Consider the following 27,559-nt stretch of genomic DNA (forward strand, 5'->3'; position numbering starts at 1 on the left):
ATTAAACCCTATTTAAATGTTCTAGAAATCCTATTTTTTTCTTAACTATAAAATGTCCTTCTTTAGGTTATTACAGTAATTTGGACTCGTATTTGGAATTAAACAGTCAACAGAATTTGAGTGCATATTGTATAGTATTTGATGAGTACTATAAAACTTGTTTTAAAAGGTGGATATTATCATAGTGAACATTTTCCATGAATAAAGTATCTCATTCAGCAAATATTTACTAAGTGCTTACTATGTGCTATAAAAGAGATACACAACATCCTCACTTTCATTCAACTCATATTCTAGTGGGAGAAGACAACCAAGAAACGAGTTAATAAAGAAATGATAGAATTTTAGATAGTTTGAAGTGCTTTGAAGAAAAATTTTAAATGTTTCTAAGGCAGGAATTGATGGAGAAGGGCTACCTTACCCAGGATGGTCAGGGAAGACCTCGCTGTTTAGCTCTGCTTTAAGAATTATACTAAAAATTTGGCACTAAGATAGGTAGAGGAAAAGAGGCAAGGCTAGGTATCACAGTTTTAAAAAACTATAATGCTTTCAGAAGAGCAAGTGGACTGATGAAGAGCGCTTAATGACCTCTTTGATTCTATTATCAAGAAATGTATTCAGGGGCACCTGGCTCAGTCGGTTGAGCGTCTGCCTTTGGCTCAGGTCATGACCCCAGGGCCCCTGGATCGAGCTCTGCATTGGGCTTCTTACTCAGCGGGGCATCTGCTTCTCACTCTGCCCGCAACCCTGCTCTCATGCTCTCTCTCTTACTCTCTCTCAAATATTAAATAAAATCCTTAAAAAAAAAAAAAGAAATGTATTCAGCTCTCTTCACCTTTTCCATTTATTCCCCCCTTCCCCATGACCAATCTGTACATATCCCTCCAAGCCTACGGCTAACAATCAAGTTAAACAGTTTGATACACATAGGGTAACAATTAATGGCTTTAAGTAAGTGTGTTATGTAACTGTCACAGGATTTAAGGGACCATTAAGCCATAGAGAGTAGACGATGAAACTTGGAATGAGAGGAATTGGTTCTAATATTCCTAGCTTCAGTATTTAGCATCTATATGAAGTTCTGGAAAAATGACTGTATCTCTGAGACTCAGATCCCTTATTCTATGAAATAGATAACATCATTTATCTCATTAGACTGACATAAAGAATGAGAAAATATGTGAAAGGGCTTTACAAAAATAAAATACATACAAATGTTAATTATATGCTCATCTTGGGCTGGTATGGGGAAGTTTTATAAAAGAAAAATATGAGCAGGGTCTTGAAAGATTGATAGGATTTAGAAAGAAAGAGGGGCATGGGGAAGGTTTTCTATTTGGACCGAGAACACAAAGCCCCATGGAAAAGAACATAAAATGTATGTGATACAGCAAAAAGACTGGTCAGATTACAGCATGGGATTTAGGAAGGCTCACATTAAGAAGCTGACAAAAGAAGTTATGGTTAGATTGTTGAGAGTTTTGAATGTCATTTTTTTAACTTAATGACTGCTCCTTCATGTTCTTCAAAAAGGGTCAATTCATTAGGTCTTTGAAAAAACTTTATTTTTCTACATAACCTCTATGCCCAATGTGGGGCTCAAACCCACAACCCCAAGATCAAGAGTGGCATGCTCTACCGACTAAGCCAGCCAGGAGCCCCAAAAACAAACTTTCTTTTAAAAGGTATTTGACATTCCTTTCTTTCTTTCGTTCATTCTTTTTCTTTTTCTCTTCCTTTTCTTCCTTTCTTTCTCTTTCTTTTTCTTTCTTTCTTTCTTAGATTTTATTTATTTATTTGTCAGAGAGAGAGAGCACAAGCAGGGGGAGCGGCAGGCAGAGGAAGAAGCAGACTCCCCGCTGAGCAGGGAGCCCAATGCAGAACTCAATTCCAGGACCCTGGGATCATGACCTGAGCTGAAAGCAGACACTTAACCAACTGAGCCACCCAGGGGTCCCAGGTATCTGACATTTCTTTTTTATTATTATTTTATTAAAAAAAACTTTATTAACATATAATGTATTATTTGTTTCAGGGGTACAGGTCTGTTATTCATCAGTCTTACACAATTCACAGCGCTCACCATAGCACATACCCTCCCCAATGTCCATCACCCAGACACTCCATCCCTGACATTTCTTTTTTTTTTTTTATTCTTATGTTAATCCCCATACATTACATCATTAATTTTAGATGAAGTGTTCCATGATTCATTGTTTGTGCATAACACCCAGTGCTCCATGCAGAATGTGCCCTCCTCAATACCCACCACCAGGCTAACCCATCCTCCCACCCCCTCCCCTCTAGAACCCTGTTTGTTTTTCAGAGTCCATCATCTCTCATGGTTCGTCTACCCCTCCGATTTCCCCCGCTTCATTCTTCCCCTCCCGCTACCTTCTTCTTCTTTTTTTTTTCTTAACATATATTGCATTATTTGTTTCAGAGGTACAGATCTGAGATTCAACAGTCTTGCACAATTCACAGTGCTTACCAGAGCACATACCCTTCCCAGTGTCTATCACCCAGTCACCCCATCCCTCCCACCCCACCCCCCACTCCAGCAACATCCCTGACATTTCTTAAGTGTCAGTTTACTTTGAAGCTAGTGAAATTACTTTCTTGGTTCTAAGGTATATTCTTGACAAAGTTTCATTAACATTTGTAAGCTTCGAGAGTAAGAGTAAAAGATGTCAAACTAACCTAAAAAGAGAACAGAGCTGGGTGCCTGGGTGGCTCAGTCATTAAGCGTCTGCCTTCAGCTCAGGTCATGATCCCAGGGTCCTGGGATCGAGTCCCACATCGGGCTCCCTGCTCGGCAGGAAGCCTGCTTCTCCCTCTCCCACTCCCCCTGCTTGTGTTCCTGCTCTTGCTGTCTCTCTCTCTGTCAAATAAATAAAATCTTTAAAAAAAAAAAAAAAGAGAACAGAGCTTTTATCAGTCATAATTCTCCCTGGACTACTCTCTGTACCACTGGAATTTCCCAGCACTTCATCACTATAGTTATATTGGTAACTCCCAAAGTTTTCAAGTTTTAATACTGTGTCATTGCTTGATTTTAATACTTTTCCTGCAGAAAGCACTATAATTGAATATACACATTTAATTTTATTGAATTAATGGCTTTTACAAAAGAAAAGATTTACAACAAAATTTAAAAGTACAGGGGTACCTGGTTGGCTCAGTCTTGGAGCATGCAACTCTTGATCCTGGGGTTGTGAGTTTGAGCCCCATGTTGGGTGTAGAAATTACTTAAAAATAAAATTTTAAAATAAACAAACAGGGGCATCTGGGTGGCTTAGTCAGCTGAGTGTCCAACTCTTGATTTGGGCTCAGGTCATGATCTCAGGGTCATGAGATCTAGCCCCACATCGGGCTCCCCACTGGGTGTGGAGCCTGCTTAAGATTCTTTCTCTGCCGGGCGCCTGGGTGGCTCAGTTGGTTAAGTGACTGCCTTGGGCTCAGGTCATGATCCTGGAGTCCCGGGATCGAGTCCCGCATCGGGCTCCCTGCTCGGCAGGGAGTCTGCTTCTCCCTCTGATCCTCCTCCCTCTCATGCTGTCTCTCATTCTCTCTCTCTCAAATAAATAAATAAAATCTTAAAAAAAAAAAAAAAGATTCTTTCTCTCCCTCTACCCCTCCCCTCTCCTCTCTAAAAATAAATAAATATTAAAAAATAAAAATAAATAAAATTTAAAAGTACACGCCTTCAAAAAAATAAGATAATGTGAAATTGCTTTAAGAAGTTTATAAAAATTAGGAAGCCATGCTCCCGATGCCCCACTCTGCTCTGCTTGCTAGGCCCACCGGCCCGCACCCACCATGGCCACCATTCAGCAGCTGGTTGGAAGATGGCGCTTAGTGGAAAGCAAAGGCTTTGACGAATACATGAAGGAAGTAAGAGTGGGAATGGCTCTGTGAAAAGTGGGTGCAATGGCCAAACCAGATTGTATCATCTCTTCTGACGGCAAAAACCTCACCATAAAAACTGAGAGCACTTTGAAAACAACACAGTTTTCATGTAACCTGGGAGAGAAGTTTGAAGAAACTACAGCTGATGGCAGAAAAACTGAGACCGTCTGCAACTTCACAGACGGTGCGTTGGTTCAACATCAGGAATGGGATGGGAAGGAAAGCACAATCACAAGAAAATTGGAAAATGGGAAATTAGTGGTGGAATGCGTCATGAATAATGTCACCTGTACGTGGGTCTATGAAAAAGTAGAGTAAAAATTCCATCATCATTGTGGACAGGAATTAGCTGTGAGGATGAACAAGCTCAGTTCAATGAGCAAATCTCCATACTGCTTTTTTTTTCATTACTGTGTTCAATTATCCTTATCACAAACATTTCACATGCATCTCTTTCAAAGTGTTGATTTAATTAGGATCATCCCTTTGGTTAGTAAATAAATTTGTGCTAAAAAAAAAGTTTATAAAAATTTAGGGGCGCCTGGGTGGCTCAGTCGTTAAGCGTCTGCCTTCGGCTCAGGTCATGATCCCAGGGTCCTGGGGTCGAGCCCCACATCGGGCTCCCTGCTCAGCAGGAAGCCTGCTTCTCCCTCTCCCACTCCCTCTGCTTGTGTGCCCTCTCTCGCTTTGTCTCTGTCAAATAAATAAATAAAATCTTTAAAAAAAAAATAGCCCAGTAACAACTTGCCCTTCTTTGTACCCTTTTTTACAAGAAGTCATTGAAAAACTTACTAGAGGACTAGTGAATATACAGTGAGCTAATCTCATACTTTCCTAGCATTTTGGAATTAGTTAAAATAAAGTATTCTCTATATTACTTTTTAATACTGAATCAGAGAGCTAAAAAAAAAAAACTATAGAATTCTAGGTCATTTTAAATGGGTCTTGTAAATTGATATTTGATTATAACACTTTGACTATGTTGAAAGATCACATAATCTAGAGCAATGCTGTCCAACAGAAATATAAAGTGAGCCACATATGTCATATAAGCATTTCTAGAATCCACATTTTAATAAAAGTAAAGAGAAAAGTAAAATTAATCTTAATAATGTATTTTATTTAACCCAATAAATCTAAGATATTATCATTACAACATGTAATCATTATAAAGATAATAATGTTATTGAGTTAAAAAAATGACATTCAAAACTCTCAACAATCTGACCATAACTTTTTCTGTCAGCTTCCTAATATGAGCCTTCCTAAATCCTCTGCTATATAATCTGACCAGCTTTTTTGCTGTATCACACACATTTTATGCTCTTTTCCATTGGGCTTTGTGTTCTTAGTCCAAACTGAAAACCCTCCCCGTCCCCCTCTTTCTTTCTAAATCCTGTCGATAATAATAATCTTTTACACTCTTTTTTTGGCACTAAGTCTCAGAATCCAGAACGAATTTTACACTTATACAACATCTCAATTCAGATAGCCACATTTCAGGTCCTTAGCTTTCATGTGGCTAGTGGCCACTGTATCAGCCAGTGTAGACATAGAGGTTTCTATGAATCACCAGTGCTATAGTCCAATTTTTCAGAAATCTCAACCTATGAACTTAAGTCTCACACATACACATCTCTCACATGTGCATTTATGGGAAATAAAATCTTAACAGATGCACTCTAAAGAAAAGTCCATTTTTACTTATATAAAATAGTATCCCCGTGCTCACTTCAGCAACACATACACTATCGTTGGAATAACACTGAAAGATTAGCAAGGCCCCTGTGCAAGGATCACATGCAGATTTGTGAAATGTTTACTATCTTACGAAAAGGTAAATATGTGAGGTGATGGATGTGAATTAACTAGAGGGGAGGAATCCTTTCACAATGTAAACATATATCAAATTATCTGAAGTATCTTACAGTTTTGTCAATTTTACCTCAATAACATTGAAAAATAGCATCCCATTTGTTTTAAATATTTTTTTTAAATTTATTTATCTGACAGAGAGAGAAACAGCGAGAGAGAGGGAACACAAGCAGGGGGAGTGGGAGAGGGAGAAGCAGGCTTTCCGCGGAGCAGGGAACCCAGTGCAGGGCTCGATCCCAGGACCTTGGGATCATGACCCGAGCTGAAGGCAGACGCTTAACGACTGAGCCACCCAGGTGCCCCTAGTATTCCATTTTTTATCTTTAAGAAAAGATACTTGAGGGACGCCTGGGTAGCTCAGTCGATTAAGCGTCTGCCTTGGGCTCAGGTCATGACCTTGGGATTGAGCCCCTCATCAGGATCCCTGCTCAGAGGGCAACCTGCTTCTCCTTCTGCCCCTCCCCCTGCTCCTGCTCTCTCTCTCTCTCTCTCTCTCTCTCACATGCTTTCTCTCTCTCTCAAATAAATAAAATCTTTAAAAAAGGTACTTGTATTTTTTTGAAATGATACTTTACATTTAAAGTAGTGGGAATGGCTCCATTTACACATGTTCACTTAGTACATTTCTTTCACAGTGCTGAAAGTAAAAGCATCACTAGGAAATGAGGAACTTATGTGATTTTCACTTCATTCTTTTCTAAAGTTTCTCCTCTCATAAGGAGTCAGAGAAAGCATCAGAATCTTCTACATTAATGATGATCAGTTAAAAAACTGTTTTTGAGCAACATCAGTATTAAATACAGTCACCCAAAGTAATGTCTCTGAAGTGATATTTCTTTGGTATGTGTAAAGGAAATGGTGTGGATGTATTCCACTCTTCCCTCTGGGCACGGAGCTTACTACCACTTTGAGACTCAGCCTCTAGTTGGGCAAATCTGAGTGCCAGCTTGGATTAGGCTCCCTTGACCTTGATTTCCCGTATTTTCCCCAGTATCTCCACTCTATCACTTATCACAACTACATAACCATCTGTGTGCTTATGCCTCACCCACAGGGTCGTAACATCCCTGAGAGTTCCAGTTTGGGGGTTTTTTCTACAACTTTTTTTCCCCCTAGTACAAAGCCTTATAATACATTGCTATTCAATTAACTTTTACTAAGTAAATAATTCAATGAAGTGAGAAATTACAGGGACGTAAAGTATGACTAGGATATAAAAAGACAAATGGGTAAATTTAAGTAATAAAAAGATAGAATGTGTACAACTTGCCAACCAACTGTATCTGGGGATTTGGAAAGATTTTAGGTTGCCCTGGTTTCTAGATTAAACAAAGGTGTGCTCATTTGGGCTACTACTGACAGTATAGAATGTAGAATATAGGAAGAGTACATTTGAAGGGAAAAAGGAGATCCACCAGAACATGCCTACCACCCTACTGATCACTCATTCATCTACGTTATTTCTGTACTTGGTAAATTTTATCGCTTGCTAAGACTGCATTCCTAATTACCATCTATGTTATAACAACTCATTTCTCTGGCTAACTCCCCAACTATAATGTAAGATCATATAGGGCAAAGATTTATTTGACTTCCAAAAACCTAGTAAAACAATATTTAATTGAATTGAATGTGGATGAAGATGTCCAGGAGAGAGTTGGATATTCTTAATTGGGGCTTAGGAAAAAAGTCTTGGCTGAAATAAAGCTTTAGAAAATATTGTAACACAGGTGGTATTTTAAAGCGGAAAAGAGGAATAATTTTGAAAGAATGAAAGACAGAACTTTAGGATACCCAGCATTTAAAGGGCACACCAATCAAGAGGAGACAATGAAAAACACTGAGCAGGAGCAGAGACCAAGTGAGAATGCAATGGCAGATACTACTGATTATGAACCAAATAGCTATTCCTAACTTCTTTCTCGCTTAACAGATACCAATTTCTTCCAAAATAATGAAGTCAAGGAAGGGGGAGTTTCCCCAGTCCCGGGGGAGTGACTCATGGTTAGTTTAAATCAATTATAGTAATCACATTTCCTTTTGCCAGTGATTGGTGTAGGGGTGGCCAATGAGATGTAAGGGAAATGCTCTGGGGAACTTTAGGCAGACTGTCTTCCCTATAAAGAAATACCTACCCAGGAGAAACCCCAGCACTGCCTTTCTACTTTTGGAAAATGAAAACACAATGCTTGTTATCTTACAACCCTGAAGATAAACATCTGTGACACAATGAGAATGGTAGAGGGTAAAGAGAGCAAGCGGCTGGGTTCTCAATAGGGTTGTTGCATCTCTGAATCAATCCTGGAACCACCCATCATTGGACTTACTGTTAGAGAAATTCTGTTACTTGAAGGTGAAAGCATCCTGATACCACTAATGTCCCAAAATCAAAAGAAGGAGCATTTCATGAAGGATACAGGAAAGTCAAGAAAGGTAATAGAAGAGTACCCACAAAAGTGATTTCGGTTTCAAGAGTTATAGGTAATCATGGTAAGCACTCAAAAAAACATTAACTATGTGCAAGCACTATTCTAACAACAATATAACCTCATCTACTCTCTCACAACAATCCTCTGAAGTAGATGTAATTATAGGCAACGAAAAGCAAAAGCCAGAGTCCAGGGAATTGAACAAGAGGGGCATGAAAATAGAATAGTAAATTTAAACATTTCAAGAAAGTCATCTGAAGGAAAGAAGAGAATTGTATATAAAGGAGGGAATAAAGGAGGTTTTAAGATGGTCAAGAGAAGAAGAAAACAATGTAGAGGAAAATGAGATATATAAAAATACTTAAGAAATGATTGTTTAGGTAAGGTTCAGAGAAGATAGGAGGGTTTGGTACCAAGAGTATAAGTAGATAAAATTTGAACAAAATGAGAAGTGGGCTCTGAGATTAACAGAAAATAGGTAAGGACCAATTTATAAATTTGAAGACAAGAGGATGGACTAGGAAGAACAAGAAGTTCATAGATGCTAGCCATGTTCTTTAAAAAATTTTTTAAAAAGGAAATCCACTACTACAGAGCTAAGAATGAAAGTAGAGCATTTGATAATGGTGATGGTCTGGCATAGCAGTTATGAGAAATAGGAAGGAAACTGATCGGAAACAAGTGAGATTAGTAAATTGGACCCAGCTGAAACCAAGAAATCATGATGAATAAACATTCATTTCTTTACAAACATTTTAAGGACCTTCCATATGCCAAAGCACCTTTCTAGGTACTGGGGATAGAGTTTGAACAAAAATTCCTGCCTCATGTACTTTACGTTCTAATGGGGAAGATAGAAGATATTTTTTTAAGAATTTTTTTTTTTTTAAGATTTTCTTTATTTGTCAGAGAGAGAGAAAGAGAGAGTGTGCACAAGCAGGGGGAATGGCAGTGGCAGGCAGAGGGAGAAGAAGCCTCCCCACTGAGCAAGGAGCTCAATGCAGGACTCGACCCCAGGACCCTGGGATCACGACTGGAGCCAAAGGCCCACGCTTAACTCTGAGCCAACCAGGCATCCCTATAAAGATTTTTTTTAAAGATCTTTTGAGAGAGAGAGAGAGAGAAAGCAAGCATGTGAGAGTAGGGGGGAGGGGTAAAAGGGGAGCGAGAGGGAGAGGAAGAGGAAGAGAATCTCTAGCAGACTCTGTGCAGAGCATGGAGCTCCACTCCAGGCTCAATCCCAGGACCCTGAGATCATGAGGAAACCAAGAGTCAGCCACTTAACTGACTGAGCCACCCAGGCACTCCTATAAAGATTTCTTAATAATTAAAAAATATATTTTTAAAGATTTTATTTATTTATTTATTTGAGAGAGAGAATGAGATAGAGAGAGAAAGCATGAGAGGGGGCAGGGTCAGAAGGAGAAACAGACTCCCTGCTGAGCAGGGAGCCTGATGCGGGGCTCAATCCTGGGACTCCAGGATCATGACCTGAGCTGAAGGCAGTCGCTTAACCAACTGAGCCACCCAGGTGCCCCAATAATTAAAAATATTTTAAAAAACACTACTATATGCAATGTTAGATGATGGTAGGAGCTAAGGAAAATAAAAGAATTAAAATTTTAGATGGAGTGGGCAGAAACGGCTTCACAGAGAAAATGGTATTTGTACTATGACCTAAAAGAGGAAAGGGAGAAAGCTACGTATAGATGTGGGGGTTGATACCAAGTAGAGGGAAAAATCAAAGTACAGAAGTCTGGAGGTGAGGGAATGCCCGGCATCTTCGAGGTGCAGCTGTGTCAAAATGATGGGGTGGGGACATTCGGAGAAATAATAAGGGGCCAGATGGTGTAAAGTCTTGTAGGCTCCTAAAGACTTTGGTTTGTATTGAGGGAAGATGAGAAGCCATTGGAGAGTTTTATGCAGAATGACGGGATTGCCTTGATTTCTATTTTAAGAAAAGAGTGGGAAAGTATGGTGGGCAATGATGGAAGACCAATAAGAATGTATTGCAATAATTCAGGTGGTTTGGACAATGATGTAACAGTGGTGGTATTATTTATCTTAAAGGTAGAGTCAGTAGGACTTCCTGGTGAATCAAATGTGGGATGTGAGAGAAATCAATAATAACTACAAGATTTTTCAGTTTCAGCAAACGGAAAGAACAAAACTGCTATTGACTAATATAGGAAGATAGAAGAGCTGAGGGGTGGGGAATTGGGGAGTTCAATATTGGACATATTAAGTTTAAGATGCTTATTAAACTTACGAATGGTAGTATCTAATAAGCAGTTGGATATAGGAGTCTAGTATTCATAGAAGCAGTCCAGACGGAAGATAAAAAATTGGGAGTAGAGGTAAAATTAAAACCTTGAGGCTAGAGATTATACTAGAGTGAATGTGGATGGGGAAAAAAAAGTTCCAAGGACAGAGTCCTAAGATTCACAAATGCAGTAGTAATAATAACTATTACTAGGAAGGTGGGACCCTCTCCCTTATCCCCAGGAGATGAATCTTAATTATTCAGAACCAAGTACGTTACTTGCTAGAGTAAGCCTGTGATTCAGCTTTGGTCAGCACAAGGTTAGTCCGACTGGTGTTCAGGGGAAGCGGGTAGTAGAAAGGTTTCCTTGCTTTTTTAAAGACAAGAAACTTTCTTCTTCCACTTTACAGTTATGACTGCATACACTGGGAACCATGGCAACCCTTATGCAATCATTAGGAGCATTAAGCCACTAGCTGAGGATGGCAAAGGGCAAAGATGAAAAAAACATGGGTATCTCATGTATTGCTGAGCTGTAAATCAACCAGCCGTAGGGCCACTCTATGCCTGGATTTTTTGGTTATTATTTAATACGGGTTTTCATTACTTATGGGAAATAGCATCTGGTTATAATAATCTCATTTTTAATTTTCATAGCAATGCTTAGGGTATCAAAAAACAAACTGAAACTCAGGGGGTGCCTGGCTGGCTCAGTCAATAAAGCATATGACTTTTGATCTTGGGATCGTGAGTTTGAGCCCCACGTTGGGCGTAGAGTTTAATTTAAAAATAAAAACAGATTTAAACACAAATGAACAAACTGAAACAAAAAAGGTTAAAGTTGGCAAGGTTAAATAACCTAACACTTAGGTAACAAATGGTGAACTGAAGCTCATCTAACTCCAGTGTCTATTTTAAGTGATTAGGAGTTGTGGATTTAGAGTGGACACTACTGAAAGACAAGGGGAATGGGAGTTGGGAATTCTTTTTTTTTTTTTTAAGATTTTATTTATTTATTTGAGAGAGAGAGAATGAGAGAGAGAGAAAGCACATGGGGCGGGGGGAAGGTCAGGGAGAAGCAGCCTCCCTGCCGAGCAGGGAGCCCGATGCGGGACTCCATCTAGGGACTCCAGGATCATGACCTGAGCCGAAGGCAGTCGCTTAACCGACTGAGCCACCCAGGCGCCCTGGAGTTGGGAATTCTTGAAGGGACTGGCAAACTAAGGCCAGGAAGTAATAGAGATTGAAAGAAAAGGGAAGTGTCAGAAGAACAGATAGAGTAGATTAGTAAACAAGATAGAGAGTTCTTCTTAAGAGAAGAATATTAGAGTTGAGGATTTTTATTTTTTGAGTAGTGTGAAGACTAGACATAGGTTATGCCAATGAGAGGGAATGTAATTGTATCTTGAGTGCTCAGGGACTGATTGGTTACTATTTACTAACACACACTGTGGCATGCTATTTTATGTACTTGGGATTCAGTGCTAACTAAAATACACAAGATGTTCTGTGGAGCTCACACTTTGGTGTGAAGGACAGACAATAAACAAGCAAACAACTAGAACTTTGGTGAATATGGAGTTGCTGGTCAGAATAGTCAGAGGCACTCAGTAGCATCTGATTTGAGATGAAATTCCCTGGTTGTGGCTTGGCTAGCAACTGACGCCTTTACACAGGGTTGCACACAGAACACAAGTGAATGAGAATCAGGATGACAGTAACTGGCAATTATGTGAGTATTTCAAATAATTTTACATATGCACACTCAAGAAGTAAATGTTTAATGAATGAATGATCTGATCATTAAGTTTCTTCCATTCCAAGTCTTCAACCCATTACTAAATAAACTACAGGTTACTTTTTTAAAGATTTTAAGTAATCTCTACACCCAACGTGGGGCTCAAACTCACAACTCCAGAATATTCTTTGTTAGACTGATGCAAAGAACTATCTGAAAACAAAGATGGAGTCTTTGCAGTGATTCATGGTTTCATTCAATATTCACTCCCCAGAATAAGCTCCATGAGGGTAGGCATATTTGTCTATTTTGTTCACCACTGTATCTCCAGCACTTAGAACAATGCCCAGCATTTTTACTGAATCGAATAAATAAGCACCTACTGGATGACAGGTATTATGTTAATCACAAAGGTAAATAAAACAGTTCCCACCCTTAAGGAGTTTACCATTTTAAAGGCTCTAAGTAAAAATCTCTTGGTCTTCACCTGCATCAAAGTACATCCTTAAAGAGCAAGGTTGTTAAGAATCTAAAAGCATTATCTGTCCTGGATAAAAGAAATTTACTGTAGGCTTCATATGATCTTAAATTTAAAAAATAAACTACCATTCTATCTTGAAAAATTAGTATTTGTATCACTAGGTACTACAATTAGATGACCTGTTATAAACAATGATTATGGTAAATCAAAGAAAAATAACAATTTCAGATGCTCCTTTTAAAAATTTTAATTCCTTCTTTTCATTTTCCAATCCTTTCAAATATATCTTAAAAATGAAGTGAGAATATCAGTTAATATGAAGCAACATAAAAGAACAAACAGAATCAGAAGGCAAATTCCAAAGAGATCACTGCTATAAATAGAGACATGGAAATGTCAGGACAGAGAAGCAAAGTTCCACTAAAAAACAACAACAAAACTGTATGCCAAGTGGCCTTTACATCTCATACCCACCCATCTTCAGTTAAGGATTTCATTGGCAAAGATCCTCTTTAAATAATCTATTTCAAAGCATAAATGTTGTGAGTAAAGGTAGATGTCCTGATTACAAAAATCAAGATGTTTTTGGTTCTGCAAAGATTCTTCTTTCCTAAGAAGAATCTAAGAAGCAGAAAACCTCCAACTGAAATTTAACCCAATCACTGCTGCTTCAGAGTTCTTTGATGAAATTAAGAGCACTGGATTAGGAATCTAGTGTTGACTCTGCAATTAATCTTGTCACTTTGTGCATGGCTCTCAAGCAATCCAGGTCACAATTTCCTCCACCATAATATGACAGAAACAGATTAGATGATCTTCAAGGTCTTTCCAAGTCTGCTATCCTAAGAAAAATTGAGTGAAGCTTCTTTTCCATGCTATATAGCCTCAAAAGCCCCCAATATTCATAACCACATATTCTACAATTTGAACTATAGCTTTGAAGGGAAGTGGTAACTATGATAACAAACAATTCAATTTGATATTAAGATTTTACCAACATAAAAGCACCAAGCCATACTGGGCAAACCAAAGAGTAAGATCCAGTCCTCAACCAGCCCTCTTTTATACAGAGAGAAAAGGGGAGAGAACAAGATCTCTGTGTTCAGAACATGTACTAGTCTAGCTGGGGAAACAAAATTTAATTAAGCTAAATTCTGTATTTATTAAACTTTTTGCATAAGAGGGCAGTTTTCAAACTGATAAGCGTAAGAATCAACTATTATGCTTTTTTTTCTTTAAATAAGAAATGTGGATTTCCTAAAACAAGTTTCATTAGGCCCAAATATCCACATTTTTAAAAAACACCCAGATAATGCAGGGTTTTTCTCAAACATACCCTTGTTTAAGAAACACTGCCCTAGCTCAGATCAACAAAAAACTGATAGGGTTAAAAAACAGAAAATGCTTCTAGGGTGCCTAGGTGGCTCAGTTGGTTAAGCCACTGCCTTCGGCTCAGGTCATGATCCTGGAGTCCCTGGATGGAGTCCCACATCGGGCTTCCTGCTCGGCAGGGAGTCTGCTTCTCCCTCTGACCCTCCCCCCTCTCACGTGCTCTCTCTCTCTCAAATAAATAAAAATCTTAAAAAAAAAGAAGAAAATGCTTCTAGACCTTGAGTTCTCTTGACTATATGCCCATAACAACTAGAGAACAAATTATAAGGCATCAAAAATTAGCAAAAGTCTGATGGAGCAGTTATACTTCAGTGGCTCTCAAGTGTGGGCTGCACTTTAAGGATCAACTTAGGAAGTTGTTACACATACAGATATAGACCAGTGAAATCAGTCTCTGGAAGTGGGGGCTAGGGCTCAGCTTTATCATTTTCAATTAGCAATAATCGTGTCTGGGATATAGCAGCTCCCTGTAACCAATGCACTGAATTAAGTAAAAGATCAATGGAACTGGTTAGTCAGGTTAAGGTTGATGAAAAAAGATGATTTTAGGGCGCCTGGATGGCTCAGCTGGTTAAGCAACTGCCTTCGGATCAGATCATGATCCTGGAGTCCCAGGATTGAGTCCCGCATCGGGCTCCCTGCTCAGCAGCATTATATACCAGCTTTATTCTAAGTTATTGGGATGTATGCTATAGATTTAACTAAAATTACTCAGGAACTGGGTGGTAAAGCCAGTTTTTTGAGACAGATGCTGTCAGGAGTACCAAATTTTCAACCCAGCATTATCCCTACAGTAAGGGAGCATTATGGTATATCAGTAAGGGCAGGCAGCTCTGAATTTTTTTCACTAAATATTGTTATTCAATTTCCTATATATTTTATGATGCTGTGCTGTATCTCCCCTGATCCTGGTCAAAGGACAGATCCTGCTTACACACAGGCTGCCAAAAGATGTGTGCAACTAGCCAAACACTATTTATATATTCAAAGAGGCCCTGTGTATGATACAGTAAGGATGGTCCTTCTCTCATTAAATTTGAAGAACCCTGTAAAGTTGGGAAATAGTACTTTAGCAAGTCCCTTTCTCTTCCCCCATATATACCCTCTGCCTTCGCTGAAGGGCAAAGAAAATTTTTCTTATTCTCATGAAGAACCTTTGTCTCAAGCATTAATTGTTCTAAAAGATTAAACTATAAAGAATTTTAATTTTCCTAAGAGTCTGATTTTAAAACTCTTGGTATGCTTTTTTTGGGAGGTGGGCTATTTTGTAGAGGAATCCAATATGCCAACAGTACAAACACTATCATAGATGCTGTGTGGTAATACAGAGGAAAAATTAAAATTAAGCAATCCTATTCTTTTCTTGAAGAGCTTATAATCTAGTGATGTGGATTACAAACACATAAACCCCCTAAATAATGTATTTGAAAAATAACACTAATCATACCAAATATGTATGTATACACATAGGCTCTCACACATTCACACAGCATAGAGCACTATGTATATTTTAGTAAAGCATATTACTAATCCAACCAATGCAATTAACACAGAAAAACAAGCTTCTATCCTATTATACAACATATGGGTTCTTTAATTTTGTATGTAATATTTTTATTACATCAAGACCTGCCTTCTCATGAAGAACTTTGGCATATATCTTGATAAAAACAAATGCAAGTATTTTTAAAATCTAAGTAAGAAATACTAAGTTGTGAACCACACCACAGAAATTAGAGAGATCCATTTCATTACTTGACTTTTTATAGATTCTTCCATTCTTTCAACACAGGTTGCCTGGGTTCAGATCACTAACACTAACATGTGACCTTGGGCAAGTTAGTTAACTTACCTGTACCCCAGCAAAATGGAGATTTTAATAAGCACCTCATAGAGGTATTGTAAGAATAAATGAATTAAATACAGATAAAGCACTTAGAATAAGGCCCAGTATATAGCACTAGCCACTATAAGCTATTGCTGAGTGTGCTATGCAGTAAAGACACAGAAAAAGACATGGCCTTTATTGTCACCGACCTTACAATTTAGTGGGAATTCCAAATAAATAAGTGATACTACGCTATTATTGCCATGATGTAGTACATGACAACAAAGAATCCCTAAATTTTAGAGTTCTCTACAGGCTTTCTGGAAAAATGGAAATTACCAGGCAACAGTAAAATGGAAGAGGTGGGAAGTGTACCTGACAAAAAGGGAGCTCTGCAGTTATGGATAAGTGAGAATGATGAGGATAATAAAAGTCTGGATTTAGGGCAAATCAATGATCATAAGCAATATCCTAGTATTCTTCAGTCTTCTTACAGCCCTTAAATCAGGACAAACTATCAAATTTGGCAACCAAATTAGATAAGAAATTTCTAATAACTGAGGGTGAGAGGATGGTATTTTAATTTCTGAAAGGGTAACAGACAGAAGTCACAGTGTAAAAACATAAGACTTTTTATTATCCTTTACTGTTGGCTACTTTTCAGAAACAGATTAAATTGCCCTCTCTTTTTGGTATGCCGGTAAAAGGAAGTTGTGTGACTTACCAAAGGGCACATGGGTCGTACTTGAACACAGATCCTCTTGGGCCTAGTCCAGAGTCCTTTCCACTATCTGGGGCTGCCTCCAGTTTCAGACACTGGTCAAACTGTTTTTCTCCAGTTAATTTGTGTTAACAACTTTGTTCTCTTATATGGGTGCCTGGGTGGCTCAGTTGTCTGCCTTTGGCTCAGGTCATGATCCCAGAGTCCTGGGATCGAGTTGCACATCAGGCTCCCTGCTCGGTGGGGAGTTGGCTTCTCCCTCTGCCCCTCCCCCCCAACTCATGCACTCACATGCTCTCTCTCTTAAAATAAATAAATTTATTTTTCTCACAAAAATAAAATCCTTAAAAAAAAATAAAATGCTAATATATACTGCTTCCATTCACACCTTAGTCTGAAATAGAATTCTAAAAACTCAGTCAAAAGGGATATAAAAGTCATTAAACCAATAACCAACCTAATGATCAAACACCCTAATGACATCCTGGACTATTTAATTTGAAGTGGCAACTTTTCTTCTCACATCTAACCTGAAACTGTTGTGACTGTGTACTGAGAAAATATTGGCCTGGTTTAAATGACACACAGTATATAGCATGAAGTTATCAGATCCTTCTGGCCAAGAGTTATTAGGAGGTAGGTGAACGGTAGAAAGTTGAGGCAGGAAGCCTATCCAATTTTGTCACTCTAAAATGCCTGTTAGAGGAAGCCTGGGTGGCACAGTCAGTTTTGCATCCTACTCTTGGTTTCAGCTCAGGTCATGATCTCAGGGTCATGAGATGGAGCCCCTTGTCAGGCTCTGAGCTCAGCGCAGAGTCTGCTTGGGACTCTCTCTCCCTCTCTAAAATAAATCTTTAAAAAAAAGGGGTGGGGAGGCACCTGGGTGGCTCAGTTGTTAAGTGTCTGCCTTTGGCTCAGGTCATGATCCCAGGGTCCGGGGATGGAGCCCGGCATCGGGCTCCCTGCTCTGCAGGGAGCCTGCTTCTCCCTCTCCCACTGCTTGTGTTCCCTCTCTCGCTGTCAAATAAATAAATAAATAATCTTAAAAAAAAAAAGAAAAAAAAGCCTGTTAAAAAAGCCATAATGGATTAGGGGGAGGTGGGTAAAATCCATAATGGACTATTTTTCTCCAATAGCTAAAAATAAGAATCTGTTACTATTTCACAGATTTAATAAATCCAAAGTGAAAATTGTGCTAAGAAAAAAATCACAGTCATTTGGTAACCAGTAAGTCAGAAGGTAAAAGAAGAAACTTGCCAGTGCATTTAATAGTCCAACTTTTATTACATTTGCTAATCTTTTCACTCTGTTATTTGGTAAATCTAAATGCTCCCTACTATACTTCTGGAAGTTCAAAAACACCAACTTTTGCTTCATCCTAAGGATAAAATATGAAATACCAATTTCTGTGGTAGGAGTCTGACTATAAAATATAATCCAGGCAAATATTTAGCCAACTCTCAAAGCATAATAAGCCAATTTTAGATTATTAGCTATGATACACCCACTTTTAAGAAATTTACATTGCCAAAGGGAATAAATTTAGTCAAGAAAAGCCTGATGTTGGGTGCCTGGGTGGCTCAGTCCTTTGAGCGTCTGCTTTTGGCTCGGGTCATGATCCTAGGCTCCTGGGATAGAGTCCCGAGTCGGCCTCTCTCCTCAGCGGAAGCCTGTTTCTCCCTCTGCCTGCCGCTCCCCCTGCTTGTGCTCTCTCTGTCAAATAAAAAAATAAAAATCTTAAAAAAAAAAGCCTGATCTCATCAATTATAACAGTAACAGAAAAGTACAAATGGCTTTGAGAAGAATGAGTGGACTGAGAACTCACATAGCCTAATCAAAAGTTACTGATTAGTTTTCCCACAATTCAGTTGCTCTAGCAGGATCCTGGGGTTTACCAAAACTAAGATTTGAACATAACTGCAATTCAAAAAATGTACATGGATTATCCTTTCTTGATTATAAAATGCCAGAAGCTGAATTACATGTTTATTACTAGTTTCCATTTGCACAGCACTTTCTGGTTTCTGAAGAGCTCACAAATATCTCATTTGAGGACAGTAAAGGAAGTTATGATCATCAATGTAGATGAGAAATCTGAGACACAGAGACTAAGTTACTTGCCCAAGGTCACAAAACCAACTAAAATGTAGAGGCAGATTTTTTTCAATATGCATTCTTTGAACAAATATCTAAAACGCTGACTAGGCATTAGGGACTGGTCAATGGTAGACAGACAGTCCTTATTCTCCAGTTTAAATTCTAAAGGAAAAGAAACAATAAACAAGTAAACACATAGAACATAACTTCAGATAAATGCTATAAAATGATAATGGGATAGTGATTGCAGAATGGCACAACTAGAGGTCAGAGATGGCCTAAGGGGGTGACATCTGAACTGAGCCTCGAATGATGAGGACATATCATCCATGTGAAAGTCTATAAAAGCATCCAGGCCAGGCAGAAGAAAAAACAAATATAAAATCCCAAAGGCAGCAAGTATCTTGGACAGCAAGGTGAGTGAAGAAGAATGAAAGGGAGGAGTATTTAGAGACAGTAGCCTGATCATATGGAGCCCTTACACCACTCCAGGAGAGAGGATTTAAAGTGCAATACTTGGGGCGCCTGGGTGGCTCAGTCAGTTAAGTGTCCAACCTTGTTTCAGCTCAGGTCATGATCTCAGGTTGTGAGATGGAGATCTCAGTGTCGGGTTCCCCACTCAGTGGGGAGTCTTCTTCTCTCCTTCTTCCTCTCCTTCTACCCTTCTGCCCACCCCCACCATGCATGCTCTCTGAAATAAATCTTAAAAAAAGTATAATAGGAAGACAAAGATTAGATGATCTGATTTGTTTTAAAGGAATCATTCAAGCTGCTATATGAACAAACAACTGCAATATAATCAGGTAGAGGCTTGAACTTCAAAAGTACTGGTAATGGATCCTTGTTACTTTTGAGAACTTAACATGTATATTACATATTTTTATAATTTCATAATTTTAAAAAAGCAAATTGTAGAGATTTAAAGGTGGAAGCAGAAAAACCAAGTAGAATACTATTACAGTCCAGGACTGAGGTGATGGTAACTTGGGAGTAGTAGAAATGAAAATTAATAGAATTTGGAATATACCACGAAAGTATGGTAGAGAGGTCTTCCCAATGGAGAGGAAGGGGCAGGAATGAAGGCTGACCAGTGGTTCTCAATGTCCTGGTTCCAGGACAGTCTACAAATAAACTACAGATGAAGGGCCTTACTTTGAATATTTAGACACAACGAAAATAGAAATAAAGTTTGTTTGGAGGTATATTATATCACTCTGTGGTTAACATTACGTTGATCAGAAGGACTGGTATATGTCCAATTAATAAAATACGAAAAAATCAATTGATTAATAAATGTCATGTTAGACAAACTTTCTCAAAACATAACTGAAAAATTTTTGTTTAGCAATACCCCCAACAATGCTTTTAGTCTTTTTTTTCCAGTTATACTTAAATCTGTAGTCCAATACATTTGCTGCTTTTCCAAATACAAATCCTCACCCCTCCAAATCTAAAGGGATAGGTATGAACACTGAAGAAGATAATCAGAGCTATTAATGGTTAAGACGGTAGGAAAAGCTTCGTTGGAGGAAAATGACCGCCCACTTGTAGCTATATGCATATATCTGTCTAGTTATCTGACTTACTTAGGGCCCTGAACAAGCGGACACATTAATTACCAGGAAGACCGCAACACACATTTCTTCCAATTACTCTTAAAACTAGCAATGGGAAAAGTACTTTTTTAGCCCTAATTCACAAAACATAAAATGCCCAAACTGGTAAAGTTCACTTAGATAACAGAAAATACACACACTTAAAAAGTTATCCAGTCCCGCGATGACAATTCAGAACATTACATTTGGGTTCTCATAGGCAGGGGCTGGGGTAAACTACTTTTAGGAAGCCACAGTCAATTTTGGTCAAGAGATGGATGTTGTTGTTAATTATAAGATGACCTCAATAAAACTGGCCCTGGACAAATACAGTATTAGGTTATTAAGTGTAGTTACAATGGAATTTTACGAACAATCACGTTTTTAAGAGGCAAGGGCAGTCGTGATTTCACAGCCTCATCGACATCACACAAAAATACCGAAATCAGCTCGAGAACTAAGAGGCCTCTAACCTGAATTCATCCCCACTTGTGATAAAACAAATCTGCCAATCTATAAGTAAAATACAGGGACACTTTACTACCCTGAAAATCAGGACGAGATCCCGCCAGACCGGGCGGACGTTTTCGGAAACATCTCCGCTTGGCGTCCCGGGAGCACTTCTACCGGGGACACTCCTAGCGGCGGCGCTCTCGAGATACTGTAGCGTCGCCCTTACGCCTGTCGACGTGACTCCCTTTCCTATGGATACACAGAATGACCCTTGGCGCAAAATTCACCCACCGTCCCGCCCCGAGTCTGCAACCAATAAAAAACAACTACTCTTTCTTCAGGTCTTAAAAAACGCAAGCCAACCGGGGTCACCGCGCTAGTCTCACCCACCACCCCGGAAGTACAAGCAACACAGCTTCAACAAGAGAATGAGCGTAGAGGAGGCGCCAAAAATAAATCCCACTCTCGCGATATCTTAAACACAAGTCTCGCAACATCCTTCTGCTTCTCCTTGTTTTTCAGCCCCATCCCCACACCAGTTCGTTGCTTCAAAACATCGCGAGATTTTCTCCTTTCAATCTCCGCCCCTTTACGGCACGATGGTCGCACAAGAATGTGATACAGGCTCGACGGCCGCCATTTTCTTTCTTTCTTAGCAGTTGGCTGAGGGAAGGTCTCTGCGAAGAAGCGGCAGCGGCCACTATAGCGTAGACATGGCAGACTACTCAACGGTGCCTCCACCTTCTTCTGGCTCAGCTGGTGGTGGAGGTGGCGGCGGTGGTGGTGGAGGAGTTAACGATGCTTTCAAAGATGCGCTGCAGAGAGCACGGCAGGTAAGTCTGGACCGCGCGGCGGGATCCGAACGCTCATGGTAATTGGCCGCTGGCTGTGTAGGCCGCTACTTTTTCGCGCATGAGGAAGAGGAAAGAAGTGCCCTTCCGGGCTCTGAAATGTGAGGAGATTTATGGTTCCCCACGTTGGTAATACAGTTTGGAGGCTGGAGCTCGGTTCTGTTTATCTTGGTGTCTAAGCCACTTAGAAACCCCAACGCGTGTTACGCATAGATGGCTTTAGGTCTGTAGCTTCTGCGGCAGTCGCGCTTCTTTGAGGAGTTAGCTTGGCATTTTCTTTTTTTCAGAGTGAACATTCTCCTCCATGGGATAAAGCGCGCTTAGTTTTTACACAATAGTGTGGAAGGTTCTGGTAATGAGTTTGGGAGAGGACTAGGGTCTGTCCTCAGGAGCCATAGTAAGAGAGGGATATGTCAGTAGAGCAGTCTTTACAGCTTCCAGCTCATTCGAGCTCTGTCGAAATTGATCTTTCGGTATCATTCTCTTTCATATCTACAAGGAAGAGACTTAAGAGAGCACTAGTATCCCGTGTTGGAATCCTTCCTCAGAGCAGGATTTACGTGTCAGTGTGTTCTACCAGTCCTTTCCCCTTATTTCTCAAAATGGCTTCAGGCCCATTATACCCGAAGTTTCAGTTTGAATCTGCCTCTCTGTTCAGAGTCGTAAACTGACCAGACCTCTTTGTATTACGTAGGTGCGTACATTTGCCCTGAAGGCAGTTCTTTCCCAAACGAAAGCTGTTAAAAAAAAAAAAAAATTACTCCAGGAAATTTAAAGGCTTCTTAATTTGATAGTCCCTTAACATAACTGTAACTTAAAAGGTATGGTGTTGATACGGAGTTGTATGTAAGCAAAATAATTTTATTCTCGTTATGACATTTTTCATATTAGGTGCTAGACATTTTTAGATTACAGCGTTAAGCGAATGGGAATCAGAAACTAATTTTGTGGTATGTTTTGTTTGCGTTAGGAGTTAACGTTGTTAACCTTTTTAACCCTCCAGTTCCATTAAAGCATCATTTGAGTCAAACTGCGTAAACTCTATAATAATGTAACAAATCGCTCTTATTTTTATAATGTGAACACATTATAATTAAACTTACCTATACTTGTGTATGATCAGAAAGTCAACAAAAAAGTCACCATTAATACTAATTCTGCAACTTTTTCACCTGAATTTTCTTACTTCTGAACATTTTTGGAATAGCGACTGAAACATATATAATGACATAAACTGTTAGTGGGTTATTATTAGATTGGTTGAAAGACTCACCTGAATTATTTTATTCGACCAGTGTATTGAAATTAATTTGTGCTGCACATTGTACTTAGATATTAGAGATTTTTTTTTTTTTACTGTGTGAATTGTATTTCTGCCTTCTAGGAAGTGATGATACAATCAAGGAACCAAATGCAAATGAATAGTAGTATCTGATTAATACTTTCAGAGAGGAGTAGACAAAAATGGGCACCGTTAATTTGTCCACTTGTTCTGTAAACATTTATAGAGTTCCTGCTGTGAGTCAGGCACTGTACACAACACCAAAGAGTGGGGTGCCTAACTGCCAAAGGACTGATATTTTAAGCAAGGCATTAAAGAATGAGTGAAAGTTTGATCAGTGGAGAAAAGAAGCAGCATGTGCAAAGGTATGAGAGTTTTTGGAATGACAGGAACCCAGGAATGAAGTCACTGGAGGATAATGGTGGTTGGGGGAAAGAGGGTGGAAATTGAGGTGAGTACAGATGGATACAACTTCTGAAAGACTTCATGTTGCCATGCTTTAATTAAAAATTGGACTTCATTATTTGGCTAAGCTGTAATTTCCTGATTATGTTAGATGGCTTAATTTTTAAATACAGAAATTGTCCTCAAACTGGATTTCTTGTACTCACTTTTTATGCCAATAGGTCAGCTGCCTCAATGCTCTTGTTGTAATGATATGATTTTTATAGATGTCTTGCTGTAATAATTTGGTTGTTTCTTTACAGAATTGATCTTAAGCCTGAGATTCCTAAATTTAGCTTTTGAGTTGAATTTCCCTTTCTGATTACATTTGAAGATGCCTCCATATGTCAGTTGTAGCTGCTTGTCTGATATATATAAATGGAATACAGGGAGGAGTACTTGGACTGAAGAAACAAGTTAGGTTAATGCCTGAACTACTTTTTCCTTGTCTATAGTAAAAGCATGCTGGATTATATTTCCAAAATCCCCATCTAACCTTAAGTTTCTTTTCTTTGTCCAGCGTATTATGCTGTGTTCTTGGAAGGAGGAGGTATAAGAACAGTCTCTTGCCCTCAGAGAGCTGTATACTAACAGGGATGCTATTGGCTTTTTTAACTGGACGGTTCTTTGTTAATGCAGGACAAATGATTACTACCTAGCTCTTTCTGCCATCTGGTAATTTAGACCAAGTTGCTTATTTTTCCAGAGAATTCCAATGGCTTATTTTTTAATGTGAAATTTCCAGATTTTTTAAATACCCTCTGAGCTAAATTCAGCACAGGGGCACCAGATTGCTTCTCTAGTTTAGGAACCACTTGAGAGATTTATATTTGTGTATTTCAAGCTGTAACTCCAAAGGGTGGGGTTGGCATTCTTTGGTTAGGACTTTGGTGATCACACTAAACCAGTTTTGTCTCTGAAACACTGGAAAAGCAAAATGTATCTCTCTTTTTTTCTCCCTGACGTCATGAAGATAGAAGTGAATCAGGCTGCGACTCCATGATTGGTAGAACACAAATGAAGCAAGAGTATCAGCCCTGATTCTTTAGCTTCTAAACAGCTATTAGTCTTTAAGTACTCAGTTATTCTTGAAATCTCTTCCTGGATTATAAAAGTGATTCAGGCTGCATTATGTTTGAATGCAATGAAAATTTTATAAAATAGAATTGTTGACTTTTCAGTTACCAGTAATTTCTGCTGAAAACGAACACTTGAGCAGGGTTTTGGGGTGTTGTTTTTTTGTTTTTGTTTTTGCTTTTGTTTGTTTCTACATTTTGTGACAGGATAGCAAAGCTTGATTATGATAAAAAATTCCTCTGTTGTAGGAGGGCACAGTGTTAAAAAAAAAGGTTGTTAGTATTTTTACTAAGAGCTCTTCTCTAATGTCTTTGTACTCTCTGAAATTTTAAAATGGTGTTACTGATTTCTTTTGAATGAACGAATTATCAGGCTTTCATTTTCATTTGGATAGTTTTAGAACTATTCAATGAATAATGGATAATAGGGAGGTATAAATAAGTATCCTTTGTATATGCAGAGTTTCCTTGGAGTTCAGGGAGTGGTGGTGTGCAAACTCATGCATTTATAAAAGCTAACTGCAGAAGGTATTCACAGGTTAAGATCATCAGTAGTTACTATCCTGTCTGGCCTGAAATGCTTTCTTCTCTAAAATCAGTGCCGGGCAGTGTATTTAAGTTCTGAGGAACAGTTCAGATGTTAAGCCTTTAAAACTTAAGGGGTGGAAAAGCAGTTGTTTTCAGGTATGATGAAACCTTTCAGAAAAGAAATAAGATTTTAATTAGCTGCTCGAAGACATGGAACAGGCTTTTGAGAAAGTGAAAGGATGATTAAGGAAGGTTAGATTGAGCCTTTTTTTTTTTTTTTTAAGTAATCTCTACACCCGATGTGGACCGAGGTCAAGAGTTGCATGCTCTTCCGACTGAGACAGCCAGGTGCCCCCCAAAGCCTTTTTTAAATCAAGCATTTTAATATTTAATCCTGATATGCTTTGTGAGGAAAAGGGAAATCTGGAAACCCCAGGAGGTACAGTTGGGAACTGATATATATATTTAATTTTAAGTGATATGTTTGGATTTTAAGACTCAAGTCGTTGAATATATACTTATCCTTTCCAGTTTTCTAATTATAATGAAGCATGAAGCAGTTGGTTTAGTTCCACATCAGGATCCCTTTGGGGGAATTCTAGGCAACAGAAGTTCGAATTTTCTGTGTAATTTTTTAACATGGAAAATTTCAAACATACTCAAAATTAACAGAATAATCTAATGAACCTCCAATGAGCATATCACTCACCTTTGGTGATTACCCCCTTAGAGTAATTAGCATGGAGCTATGTAGAAATTGGGACATCTCCACCATTGACTTACCATGTAACCTGGTTAAGTTCCCTCTTGAGATTTTTTCTGCTGTAAAATGGATCACTATCTCACTAAGTATTCTCACCTCTTAGGATTGTTTGATGATTGAGTGACAAAATGAGTATAAAACATATAGTATGGAGTTTGGCCTATTGCTGGCACTCAGCAATATTAGTTCCATATCTCTTTCCATATAAAGATGGAGTAAAAACCCACTGGTTGTGTCCTGCCTTGTGACTTGAGGCTGCTATTTTTTTATATGATGTTTAGTTAAGTGCAAGCAATTATTTGTCCCACTCTAAAAAAGTCTTTAAGAATCTGTAGCTGAGACTTTTCTTAGAGGTACAGCCTCCCAGGCTTCCCCCACCCCCATGTTTCCGTAGAACAGGATTGTCTGATAGAAATATGATGCAAGTCATGTATTTTATTTAATGCAGCATACCCAAAACGTTACCATTTTGACATGTGTGCAATATAAAAAAAAAAAACTGAGATGCTTTCCACTCTTTGTTTGATTCAAGTTTTCAGTATCCATTTGTGTATTTAACACTTAATTCGAGCTAAAACTGAGATGCTTTCCACTCCTTATGTCTGATTCAAGTTTTCTGTATCCATTTGTGTATTTAACACTTAATTCGGGCTAGCCAGATAACCATGTGTGGCTAGCATCTATCTTATTAGACAACACAGTCTTAGAATCCCATAAGGTGTTCACATTCTCTGTGCCTACAACACATTTTTTGAAGAGTCATGGGAAAGAGCCATGGAGAAGATAGAATTAGGACCACATTTTCCCCAAAGCTATTTATTTGTTGGTCAGTCAATTCTGAAGATTCCTGATTACTTCTTTGTTCTTACAGAGATTTATCAGAAGCTTAATTCCAGATGATGGTTATGTTTTTAACTTTGAAGTTATTATTGGTAGTAATACATTGATCTGTAATTTTTGTTTTTCTTTGAAATTAATTTTTTTGTATTTGATACTTAGCATATGTATGTATGAGGGAATATAGCACTGAATAGTGTAGATATGTTATCCTTAATGATGGTGTGCTTTTGTTTTTTAAGATTGCAGCAAAAATTGGAGGTGATGCTGGTACATCACTGAATTCAAATGACTATGGTTATGGGGGACAAAAAAGACCTTTGGAAGATGGAGGTAAGTTATAGTCATAAGTATTTTAATTGTTTTACACACAGGTTAGTTGAAGGTGATTTTCAATATTTTTCAAATGTTCTTTTATTGGAACATTACTTTTATAATAAGGTTCTTAAAATTGTAAGGTTTATATTGGCCTCAGGAGGAAAGGGGGGGGGAAGACCTTAGACAAGGTAGGTAAAATTTTGAGTCAATCAGCCAGTTTTGTCTTCGTAGAAAACAACATTTTCTCTCTTTGAGGATTGTGCCAGATTGACAGTTTGCACAGACATCTTGTTAATATACTGAAAAGAACAAAAATATAAAATGTTTAGAAGACATTTCACTGGTTTTTCTCATCATACGTGAATTAATCTTTATATGCTATGTTTTCATTGTTTTGCTATTTCAGATTTCACTTTAAAGGTTGATGTTGCTATAGCTTGCTACTGTAGTGTGTTGCAGGTTATACCTTTTTTTATGTTACTTTTTTTGTTTTAGTACCTTGTTTTGTGTTTCAGGTTTAACTCAAAATGTGGCTTAAAACAGATTTACAGTGCTTTGTATTTTTTTAAAAAACGTAATTGTTGAAGCTTCTGAACTTAGAAGTCTGCAAGTTTTTTTTTTGTTTTAGATGTATGAATTTTGATACATTTTCTTTTTGCCCTTTTATTTACTTAATTTT

General features: G+C 38.4%; 3 protein-coding genes and 1 non-coding gene across 24 annotated transcripts in view; 3 read left to right on the plus strand and 1 right to left on the minus strand.

Annotated features, from left to right (window-relative positions):
• DNAJB4 (DnaJ heat shock protein family (Hsp40) member B4) overlaps positions 1 to 21,031 on the minus strand; it is a 43,859-nt gene extending 22,828 nt beyond the window's left edge. Inside the window, exon 1 of the mRNA XM_035018225.1 lies at positions 20,873 to 21,031. The gene's annotated coding sequence lies outside the window, so the exon portion shown is untranslated. The remainder of the gene's footprint in view (positions 1 to 20,872) is intronic.
• On the plus strand, positions 3,820 to 4,428 carry LOC118019246 (fatty acid-binding protein 5-like). Its single transcript, XM_035018229.1, is given in 1 exon segment — positions 3,820 to 4,428. A coding segment is annotated over 1 exon segment (408 nt). The 3' UTR covers positions 4,228 to 4,428.
• On the plus strand, positions 5,634 to 5,739 carry LOC118020447. Its single transcript, XR_004681885.1, has one exon. It is a non-coding gene; the product is annotated as a U6 spliceosomal RNA (small nuclear RNA).
• A 290-nt stretch (positions 21,032 to 21,321) lies between the features above and the next one.
• The window catches only part of FUBP1 (far upstream element binding protein 1), a 33,065-nt gene continuing 26,827 nt past the window's right edge, over positions 21,322 to 27,559 (plus strand). For 7 of the 21 annotated variants that reach the window (XR_004681635.1, XM_035018202.1, XM_035018200.1 and 4 more), the window contains exons 1-2: positions 21,406 to 21,614; positions 26,805 to 26,895. Coding sequence is in view for 19 of the 21 variants with exons in the window: in XM_035018202.1 (XP_034874093.1) it covers positions 21,495 to 21,614; positions 26,805 to 26,895 (211 nt within the window). In the remaining 2 variants the exon portion in view is untranslated. Of the gene's footprint in view, positions 21,615 to 26,804; positions 26,896 to 27,559 lie in introns of all 21 variants that reach the window. The other 14 variants (XM_035018205.1, XM_035018211.1, XM_035018209.1 and 11 more) reach the window with 4 other exon arrangements.

Source organism: Mirounga leonina, unplaced genomic scaffold (assembly GCF_011800145.1).
Source record: "Mirounga leonina isolate KUSES-001 unplaced genomic scaffold, KU_Mleo_1.0 Mir_173, whole genome shotgun sequence".
Taxonomy (NCBI): Eukaryota; Metazoa; Chordata; class Mammalia; order Carnivora; family Phocidae; genus Mirounga; species Mirounga leonina.